At 38.1% G+C, this 11,275-nt stretch overlaps 3 protein-coding genes across 3 annotated transcripts; 2 read left to right on the forward strand and 1 right to left on the reverse strand.

Moving 5' to 3' along the window:
* LOC118210318 (olfactory receptor 52K2-like) lies at nucleotides 1–2,057 on the forward strand. The gene is made up of 2 exons (XM_035386397.1): nucleotides 1–15; nucleotides 460–2,057. Exon 2 carries the CDS (start codon nucleotides 470–472, stop codon nucleotides 1,412–1,414), a length of 945 nt encoding a protein of 314 aa, XP_035242288.1. The 5' UTR covers nucleotides 1–15; nucleotides 460–469; the 3' UTR covers nucleotides 1,415–2,057.
* Nucleotides 2,058–4,759: 2,702 nt separating this feature from the next.
* LOC118210162 (olfactory receptor 4E1-like) lies at nucleotides 4,760–6,814 on the forward strand. The gene is made up of 2 exons (XM_035386108.1): nucleotides 4,760–4,776; nucleotides 5,222–6,814. Exon 2 carries the CDS (start codon nucleotides 5,232–5,234, stop codon nucleotides 6,174–6,176), a length of 945 nt encoding a protein of 314 aa, XP_035241999.1. The 5' UTR covers nucleotides 4,760–4,776; nucleotides 5,222–5,231; the 3' UTR covers nucleotides 6,177–6,814.
* Nucleotides 6,815–8,859: 2,045 nt separating this feature from the next.
* On the reverse strand, nucleotides 8,860–11,275 carry LOC118210149 (olfactory receptor 4E1-like). Its single transcript, XM_035386087.1, has 2 exons — nucleotides 11,253–11,275; nucleotides 8,860–10,823 (listed from the first exon to the last, which is right to left on the reverse strand). The coding sequence occupies exon 2, from the start codon at nucleotides 10,810–10,812 to the stop codon at nucleotides 9,868–9,870; it is 945 nt and encodes a 314-aa protein (XP_035241978.1). The 5' UTR covers nucleotides 10,813–10,823; nucleotides 11,253–11,275; the 3' UTR covers nucleotides 8,860–9,867.

Below are 11,275 nucleotides of genomic sequence, written 5' to 3' on the forward strand. Positions count from 1 at the left end.
AAGAGTGGAGTCACGGTAAGTTTGTGGTATGAAGTTCTGGAATTATGTTTTTTGTATGTACATTCAACATTCCTAGTTCGGTTTTCAATGTGAGCATCATTCCTTTTCACAAACAAATAGGGAGTGATGAATATAATATCAGAAGATGAAAAGTAAAATTTTACACATTAGATTAGGTGTGAATCCATGAATACTCCTAGAGTGTTGTAGGAAGCACTGTGCTCTAAATTCTATATACTGTACAGCTCTTAATTAGGAAGATCAAAATATTTACATAAAGGGAAAATATTGGTATAAAGGGACAGGTGTATGAGTTGGTGATTAGTGCTAAAGACCTATTTTGCTTAAACTACTTTGAAGTAGGCAGATCAGGTATGATCAAATTCTTGTCGACAATGACACACTGGACATATCCTAATGTTCTGAACTGAATATTGCTAATTTATTTCTACCCTACAGGAAAACCATCATGATGAATCACTCCTTTTTGGACAACACTATGACATTCACCTCATATGGATCCTTCCGCCCAATCAATTACTTCTTTTTCACTCTCACTCTTCTTGTTTACCTCCTCTCAATTTTTTCAAATGTCTTTCTGATGCTGGTGATCTATTTTGAAGCCAGCCTACACAAACCCATGTACATTTTTTTGTTCAACTTGGCAGTAAATGGACTAATAGGGAGCTCAACTGTTTGGCCAAAAGTCATGGAAAACCTTCTTTCAGACACCCAGAAGAGCTCATTTCTAGCTTGTCTAGTTCAGGTCTTTTGGGGCTATTTTTATATGTCCTCAGCTTATACCACTTTCTCAGTCATGGCCTACGACCGATACGTCTCCATTTGCAAGCCTCTGCAGTACCACAGCATCATGACTCCTGGAAAAGTGAAAACACTGTTGACCGTGGCCAACGTTGTTCCTATGTCCACTTTATCTCTCCTTGTGTATCTCATATCCACAGTTCCCCTGTGCAAGTACACCACTCAGAACCTGTTCTGTGATGTCATGACACTCCATAACCTCTCCTGTGTGAAAAGTGCTCTGGTTAATCTGTATGCCACATGCTTGTTGACAAGCTTAGTTGGTTTCCCTTGTATTATTGTCCTGCTCTCATATGCAGTGATTCTCAATGTGAGTCTAAAAGCCTCAAAAGATGCACAAAAGAAAGCACTCAGCACATGCTCTCCGCATTTAATCACCTTCATTAATTTCGGGGTGGCTACTCTTTTCTTTGCGATTTACCACAGGTACAGTTCTTTTCTACAGGGAGAGGTTTATATATTACTAACTGCAGATTGGTTTGCAATTCCCCCTCTATTGAATCCAGTTATCTACGGGATCAGAACACAGGAGATCAGGAAATGCTTTGTAAAAACTGTGAGGAAAAAGGAGAGATTTTTCAGGAACTTATAGCATGTATACTGTTGAGTTCAGGCTGCAGTCAGATCCACTTAATATGGATTTTAATGACTAAATAGATTATTGACCTAAAAAGAAAAACAGAAAAATCTTAACAAAATTAAATTAAAATGGTAAGGCTTTTTATAATGCTTCAGAAAGTACAATTTCCAGCAGGATCTATGCAGTACTAAACATAAATTGTCACATTATAATACATTTATTGCCAATACATAGTATCTATGCTTATGTTTATGATTTGTCTGTGAATCCAGCCCATCTCCCTGTCATTGTCTTATTTTTCACCACTGGTGCCTGCGCATATATTCTGAATTTGGTAATGCCACACTCTAAAAGCAAGGAAGTTCAATTTAGTTAATTTCATTTTTATTTGTGTAGCACTTTTTAGAGACATGACACAAAGACACTTTATAGATTAGCAAGGCAAGAAGACAGACAGAGAAAACACCAGGCCTAAACTCCCAAGTAGAAATGGATTTCTAAATTTAATTTATCATACATGAACTCTGTATAATGCTAGTCTTTAACTCTAGAAAATATTTTGGTGTCATTGTGCAGTATTAATGACCTCTGAATTATAATGTGTGCTACTGTAACAGAACAAAGTAATCAATTTGAGCTTGGTAATGGATAATAGTGAGACATACTTTAGTTTGTTTTTAATCTCATGGTTGCATTTCAGTTGAATTGATATTATTATTCTTTTGTAAATAAAAATCAAGTTTTAAATTCATGTTTGTTTGTTTGAGCAGTAACATACACTTCACAATGTTCATTCCTGTTTGGTGTAACTGCCCTAAAGTTCATGTTTAAACCCTATAAACCTCAGAACTTCACTACAACTGCAATAGTTCTCACAGATTAGGCGATTTGTTCCAGGTCTTACACACCTCTGCTCTAGGGCAGGGCTCTCAAACTCCAGTTTTGCTGGGCTATATTTAGTGTCTGTAGGTCTCTATGGGTTCCTTTCAGTCAGCAGCCAATTTTGGAATATCCTAAAACATGGCGGACCTCGATCCATTTCCGGGTCAGTCAAGGACCCTAGGAGGAAAGCAATTGGAATGAGCCACAGGACTTACGTTTCATAAAGTTATTTAAAAATTACTATGTACAACACTAAAAATAATCGTGATTGCACAGTTTAAAACTCCTGCTAATTTGTTGCAACCCTCCCATAACTTCTTCAGTTTAGATCAAGGGACTGCAACCCTAGGCTTGGGCAACCACTGGATCTGCTGGTTTTCATCACTGAAGCACTTAACTGATGATGTAAATTTAAATCAGTTTTTTAAATGGACAGCACGTCACCTTGTATCTCAGGTCTGAATTCAGTGCAGATGTGAAGGTAAAATCTGAAACTAGGAGAATGTGCTGCTCTCTACGACCAAAATTGCCAACTTGCAGTCTAGATACTATACTACAATACTATCCTATAAGGCAAAAAGCACTGCTGTTTTTCTTTTCTGCTTGATATTTCAGTGATTGATGACAAATTACTGCAGTGAAATGATTTTGTGTGATTTTATATATATCTATATATATATTATATATATCTAAACTAGTTTCGAAAGCACTTGAACCTGCAATTATTATTAAAGCGTCGGTCAGTCAGTTGCTGAATAGCATGCCAGAGGAGAGAGAAACCCATTCACTTGGTATCAGCAACTGTAACCTATTGTCTGGCAGGGGGATTTTGTTTTAAAAAAATGGCACAAAATGCCTGTATTTCTTTAATCAATCCATTTTTAGAATTCTAAGAACGCAGTTATTTTAAGCCCATTTATTTAGGAAAAGTTGTGGAAAGTGGGCGGTGTTACGTTTTCTGTGTTGGAGTAATTTTAATTTTGAAGTTCGATGGTGTCGGCTCTGGCCTTTCTAGTGTTAATCAAGAGCTGAAACACACTGAAAACCTGCAGACACTGCAACGCTCCAGGATTTGAGTTTGAGAGACTAACTGCACCAGAGGTTTAAACCCCTGCTAACTTCAACCCTAATGGTGGGGAGCCACAGAGTCTGCTGGTTCTTAGCACTGCAGCACTTCATTGATGATATAAACTTAAATCAGTTTCTTACATAGTTAGTTAACACCTCATCCAGTTTCCTACGCCTGTAGGTTCAGTGCAGATGTCAAGGTAAAATCCAAAACTAGGAGACCCTGCTGCTCTGTAGGACCAGAATTGCCAACCTGTGGTCAACATCCTCCAGTCTGGCCCTCCAGACTAAACATACTGCTGATTTTCTTTTCTACCTGATAATTTGGTGATTAATGTCACTGATTGGCCAGAGATTCAACTCACCTGGCGTTCCAGGTCCAAACCATTCCCTGATTAGAGCGTAGGAATGAAAACCAGAAGTATTACTGACCATAGGGGCCAGATTAGAGTATCCCTGTCATACAGAATATTCCTGACATAAGCTTCAGCATTTATCCATCCGAAAAAGAAAATAATGTAAACATTGCACATCCACATTAATGAAGTAGATTTTACGTAATTAATATGCAAAAATGATGTACCTACAGTGCCAAGAAATGACAAGAAAGAGTCTTGCAACTAATGCCTGTGCCAGATGCTCCATCTCCTAATCATGACCTCGCTTTCACTTGACAATATAGGAAAGGATTTTGTGGTTTGCAAAACTATTGTTTTGCAACCTGATTGCCAATGGATTTATCCAGTCTTATGCCATTGGTCAGTTGTTGAGTTAGCTTGATCTCCTCACCACCTCAGATTAGAGCGAAACCTATACAGGTCCATAAAGCATATTCTCGGAAGCTGGGTGGATGAATCTCACATCAGTATGTCAACCCACTCAGGGTCACTGGAGCATAAGTTAATGAACAGCCTGATCAGCCTTATAGCACCGCAAGTCTATGGTCATGGAACACTGAGGTTATAATCGGCACGGTCAGGCTCATGAAACCACACGGCCATGAGCAGGATGGCCAAGGCACAGAACGCCATATGATTATTAGCGAGACCAATTTTTTGTTTTAAAAAGGAGGGGTAGAGAAACCGCCCTCCTTTCATATTTTTGCTTCATTCAGATGATTACGAAGCAAACGTGATGACATCTCAGAAGTTTTCGTGGTGAGGACAGAACCCTCATCCATTCAGGGCGACTCCCAGATAGCTTGAGAATCAGCCTCCCAACGGACTATGACACACATCTCTCCATGATTCATATTTTTGTGTCTTAATTTCTGATGCTATCATCATAACGTAATTAATCCTAGAGGGGACATCCTCCCTCTTCAAAATAGAAACACACTAATTCCCAACAACCCAGAGAAGGGTATAAATCTGGGCTGATTGTCAGCACTTTAATCCAGCACTGGTAACAAGAGTAGAGTCACGGTAAGTTTGGGGTATAAAGTTTTGAAATTGTGTATTTGCGGAACTACATTCAACATTCTCAGTTCAGTTTTCAATGTGAGCATCATTCCTTTCCACAGACAAATAGGGAGCGGTTAACATAATATCATAAGATAAATAGTAAAATATTACACATTAGATTAGGTGTGAATCCATGAATACTCCTAGAGTGTTGTAGAAAGCTCTGCGCTGTAAATTCTATATTCTGTACAGCTCTTAATTAGGAAGATCAAAATATTTATGTAAAGGGAAAATATTGGTATACAGGGACAGGTGTGTGAGTTGGTGATTCATTTTAAAGACTTAGTTTAAACTATGTTGTAGGCAGTAGGCAGACCAGGTACAATCAAATTCTTGTCGACAATGACACACTGGACATATCCTAATGTTCTGAACTGAATATTGCTAATTTATTTCTACCCTACAGGAAAACCATCATGATGAATCACTCCTCTTTGGACAACACTATGACATTCACTTCATATGGATCCTTCCGCCCAATCAATTACTTCTTTTTCACTCTCACTCTTCTTGTTTACCTCCTCTCAATTTTTTCAAATGTCTTTCTGATGCTGGTGATCTATTTTGAAGCCAGCCTGCACAAACCCATGTACATTTTTTTGTTTAACTTGGCAGTAAATGGACTAATAGGGAGCTCCACTGCTTGGCCAAAAATCATGGAAAACCTTCTTTCAGAGACTCAAAAGATCTCTTTCCTGGCTTGTGTAGTTCAAATCTTTTGGTGCCATTTCTACATTGCCTCTGCTTATGCCACTTTCTCAGTCATGGCCTACGACCGATACGTCTCCATTTGCAAGCCTTTGCAGTACCACAGCATCATGACTCCCGGAAAAGTGAAAACACTGCTGACTGCGGCCAACGTTGTTCCTCTCGTCTCTATATCTATCCTAGCATATCTGATATCCACACTTCCCCTGTGCAATTACACCCTTCAGAACCTGTTCTGTGATGTCATGACACTCCATAACCTCTCTTGTGTGAAAAGCGCTCTGGCTAATCTGTACAGTCTTTGCTTGGCTACAGGCTTAGTTGGTTTCCCTTGTATTATTGTCCTGCTCTCATATGCAGTGATCCTCAATGTGAGTCTGAAAGCCTCAAAAGATGCACAAAAGAAAGCACTCAGCACATGTTCTCCTCATTTAATCACCTTCATTAATTTTGGGGTGGCTACTCTTTTCTTTGCGATTTACAACAGGTACAGTTCTTTTCTACCCAGAGAGGTTTATGTATTAATAACTGCAGATTGGTTTGCAATTCCCCCTCTGTTGAATCCAATTATATATGGGATCAGAACACGGGAGATCAGGAAATGTGTTGTAAAAACTGTGAGGAAAAAGGAGAGATTTTTCAGGAACTATTAGCATGTATACTGTTGAGTTCAGGCTGCAATCAGATACAATTAATCTGCTTTTCAAGAACTAAATCAATTAGGGACCAAAATTTACAAAATAAAGCATAGATGTCCAGATAAAGTTCTGGAACAAACTGTGCTGGATGAGATGAATGAATATAAAATGATTCATACCAACTTCAAGCCAGATAATCTGCAGTATCTTGATGTTTTGGAGTGCAGTTTTGTCCACATTACAAAGAAGACCCCAACACAAAAAATGAAAAGGCTTTTCTTATGCTATTGTTTCCACCAGGATCGATGCAGTACAAAGTCTAATTGTCACATTACAATACATTTATGGTCAGCAAACAGTATTTATTCTTATGATTATGATTTGTCTGTGACACCTGCCCATCTCCCTGTCATTCTCTGATTTTTCACCTCTGGTGCCTGTGCATATAATCTGAATTTGTTAATGCCACACTCTAAAAGCTAGGAAGTGTATTTTAAAATTTATTTGATCATGTATGAACCCCGTATAATGCCAGCCTTTAACGGTAGAAAATATTTTGGTGTCATTGTGCAGTATTAATGACCTCTGAAGTATAATGTGTGCAGCTGTAACAGAACAAAGAAATGAATGTGCACTTGGTAATGCGTACGTGTGAGGCATATTTTGGCTTGTTTTTAATCTCATGTATGCATTTCAGTTGAATTGATATTATTATGCTTTTGTAAATAAAATCTTAAAAAGTTTTAAATTCATGTTTGTTTGTTTGTTTGTTTGTTGTTGTTTTTAATCTCATGGTCACATTTCAGTTGATTTTGTTATTCTTTTGTAAATAAAAATAAATGTTTGTTTGTTTGAGCAGTAATATTCACAATGTTTATTCCTGTTTGGTATAACTGCCCTAAACCTCGTGTTTAAACCCCATATACCTCAGAACTGCACTACAACTGGAATAGTTCTCACAGATTAGGTGATCTGTTCTAGGTCTGACACAACTCTATTTTAGAGCAGGGGCCCCAAACTCCAGTCCTGCAGGGCTATATTTAGTGTCTGCAGGTTTTTGTGCTTTCCTTTCAGCTGGTAGCCAATCTAGGCACTTGTAAACAACCTTCGCAGGCACTGTAGTCAATGGGTCTCATTCACAAAACTGTTTTTACATTCTCTCTAATTTTGTTAATAAAAAATCAACTTGGGATTCATGGCACATGTGTAGACCTTTGAGTTTGCGCATATCCAGGGTGCGTCAGATGAGGAATGCCGGCTGTTTGTACATTGGATGCTCAAGCCTGTTCATGTGATCAGCGTAAGAAACACACTAGCAATCCCATGAAGGCATGCCAAGTTATGCGCTGAGAGCAAACATCAGAAATGAATCGCTCTCTGCAGGTGTGTCTGCGGTTGCAGGAAAAAAATGTTTGTAGAGATGTACATAAGTACAGTTAAGGATCAAATCTGATCGTACGCATGTGTCATGAGTCCCAGTGACTGTATGTAACACTAGAAAGGCCGCGTTTCTGTACTACCTTCTCTCGCCAGTGCTCATCCATTATTACGGCATAGATTTCTGCACCAACAATGACCCATTTCATAAATATTTTGAAACAATATGTTGCAAAAAATGTTCTTGAAATTGAGGACACAAAGGTATCAACTTCAACATTTTTACTTATAAATGATAGCGGATTTGTGATATGGGCTAAGGGAAAATATGTGAAGGTGTATTACAGGCGCACTAAGAAAAGAACTCAAATGTGAAAAAACAAGGCAAAATGCAGAATGGAAAAAGTAGTTCGAGAAACTTTTTAAAGTGCAATTTAAAAAAAAGTAATTTCTTCAGTGCATAATTAATTCAGCTCGCTTCTCCCTTCCCCTGCTGCTGCTAATTGGAGTGTGCTTTTGCATACGTATGATCTCTCCCCCGTTAGTCACTAATTCCATAGGGAATATACAGCTTTGGTTATTTGTGTTGTATGTTGAATTCATTATGTCTGCAGAGTTATAAACCTATCATTTCTATAACTACAGCACCCACGTTTACGTCAATCACCAAAGTAAATCATCTTTATCAAACGATTGCAGTGAATTAATTTTGTGTGAGTATATGTGCAAAATTTGTTTCAATAGCACTTGATCAAGCAATTAGTATCAAAGCATTGGCCATTCAGTTGCTGAATAGCGTTCTGGACGAGAGAGAAGCACCTGTTACCTGTTGTCTGGCAGGGGGGTTTTGGGAAGAAAGTTTTGGGAAGAAAGCACAAACTGTCCACATTTCTTTAATGAGTCCATTTTTTAGAATTGGGAAAATGCAGTTATTTTAAGCCCAAATATTTTGGAAATGGTGAGGCTTTAACTATGTAAGAAACAGATTTAAATTTACATCATCAATTAAGCGCTGCAGTGCTGAGAACCATCAGACTCTGCGGTTCTCCACCACTAGGGTTGCAGTTCCTTCATCTAGGCTGGACAAGCTATGAGGCAGTTGCAGCAAGTTAGCAGAGGTTTAAACTTCTGGTGCAGTTAGTCTCTCAGACTCTTATCCTGGAGTGTTGCAGTGCATGGGATTGCTAGTGTGTTTCTTATGCTAATCGCATTAACAGGCACGGGCATCCAATTTACAAACAAGAGTTGTTCATCATCTGATACACCCTGGATGCCCAGAAAAAACAAAGGTCTGCAAATGTTTCATGAATCCCAAGTTGGTTTTTCACTGGAAATTTTATTAAGAACAAAATTAGAAAGAAATTAAGATTTTTTTTTAAATGACACCCATTGATTACCTTGCCTGAGCAGGTTGTTTCCAAGGCCTAAATTGGTTGCTGACAAAACCATGAAAACTAAATTTTGCCCCCCTGAACTGGAGTTCGGGGCCCCTGCTCTAGAACAGAGTTGTGTAAGTTGTGTGAGGTCTAGAGGGTTTAAACCTGAGGTTTAGGGCAATGGCCCCAAACAGAAATGAACATCATTAAGTGTATATTACTGCTCAAAACAAATATGAACATGTTTTGTTTACAAAAAAATAAAAAAATAAAATCAATTAAACAGAAATGCAACCATAAAATTAAAAACAAGCCAAAATATTCCCATTACTAAGCCCAGATTCATTACTTTGTTCTGTTACAATAGCACACAATATACTTCAGAGGTCATTAATACTGCACAATGACACCAAAATATTTCTACCATTAAAGGCTGGCATTATACGAGGTTCATACATGATCAAATAAATGTAAAAATACACTTCCTAGCTTTTAGAGTGTGGCATTAACAAATTCAGATTATATGCACAGGCACCAGAGGTGAAAAATCAGAGAATGACAGGGAGATGGGCAGGGGTCACAGACAAATCATAATCATAAGAATAAATACTGTTTGCTGACCATAAATGTATTGTAATATGACAATTAGACTTTGTACTGCATCGATCCTGGTGGAAACAGTAGCATAAGAAAAGCCTTTTCATTTTTTGTGTTGGGGTCTTCTTTGTAATGTGGACAAAACTGCACTCCAAAACATCAAGATACTGCAGATTATCTGGCTTGAAATTGGTATGAATCATTTTATATTCATTCAACTCATCCAGCACAGTTTGTTCCAGAACTTTATCTGGACATCTATGCTTTATTTTGTAAATTTTGGTCCCTATTTGATTTAGTTCTTGAAAAGCAGATTAATTGTATCTGATTGCAGCCTGAACTCAACAGTATACATGCTAATAGTTCCTGAAAAATCTCTCCTTTTTCCTCACAGTTTTTACAACACATTTCCTGATCTCCTGTGTTCTGATCCCATATATAATTGGATTCAACAGAGGGGGGAATGCAAACCAATCTGCAGTTATTAATACATAAACCTCTCTGGGTAGAAAAGAGCTGTACCTGTTGTAAATCGCAAAGAAAAGAGTAGCCACCCCGAAATTAACGAAGGTGATTAAATGAGGAGAGCATGTGCTGAGTGCTTTCTTTTGTGCATCTTTTGAGGCTTTCAGACTCACATTGAGGATCACTGCGTATGAGAGCAGGACAATAATACAAGGGAAAATAACAAAGCTTGTAACCATGCATAAACTGTATAGGTTAACCAGAGCACTTTTCACACAGGAGAGGTTATGGAGTGTCATGACATCACAGAACAGGTTCTGAGTGGCATACTTGCACAGTGGCAGTCTGTATATGAGATACAGAGGAACAGATATAGAGGACAGAGGAACAACGCTGGCCGCAGTCAGCAGTGTTTTCACTTTTCCGGGAGTCATGATGCTGTGGTACTGCAGAGGCTTGCAAATGGAGACGTATCGGTCATAGGCCATGACTGAGAAAGTGGTATAAGCAGTAGCAATGTAGAAATGGCACCAAAAGACCTGAACTACGCAAGCTAGAAATGAGCTCTTCTGGGTGTCTGAAAGAAGGTTTTCCATGACTTTTGGCCAAACAGTTGAGCTCCCTATTAGTCCATTTACTGCCAAGTTGAACAAAAAAATGTACATGGGTTTGTGCAGGCTGGCTTCAAAATAGATCACCAGCATCAAAAAGACATTTGAAAAAATTGAGAGAAGGTAAACAAGAAGAGTGAGAGTGAAAAAGAAGTAATTGATCAGGCGGAATGATCCATATGAAGTGAATGTCATAGTGGTGTCCAAAGAGGAGTGATTCATCATGATGGATTTTCCTGTAGGGTAGAAATAACAATATTCAGTTCAGAACATTAGGATATGTCCAGTGTATAATTTGACCATCACCTGTCTGCTTCAACATAGTTTAAACAGCATAAGTCTTTAACACTAATCACCAACTGACACACATGTCCCTCTATGCAAATATGTTCCTTTTACGTAAACATTTTGACCTTTCTAATTAAGAGCTATACAGTATATTGAATTTACTTTAATCTAATTTATTGCATTTTCTACCACACTCATTTTATTCATGTATTCACACCTATTGTAATGTCTGTGGTAGTAAAACATTATATTTTAGTGTTTATCTTCTGATATTATATTAATCACTCCCTATTCGTCTGTGAAAACCGAACTGAGAACGTTGAATGTAGTTCCGCAAATACATAATTCCCAAACATTAAGCCACATTACAGACTTACCGTAACTCTATTCTCGTTACCTG

The sequence above is a fragment of the Anguilla anguilla genome, chromosome 12 (assembly GCF_013347855.1).
Source record: "Anguilla anguilla isolate fAngAng1 chromosome 12, fAngAng1.pri, whole genome shotgun sequence".
NCBI classification, from domain to species: domain Eukaryota; kingdom Metazoa; phylum Chordata; class Actinopteri; order Anguilliformes; family Anguillidae; genus Anguilla; species Anguilla anguilla.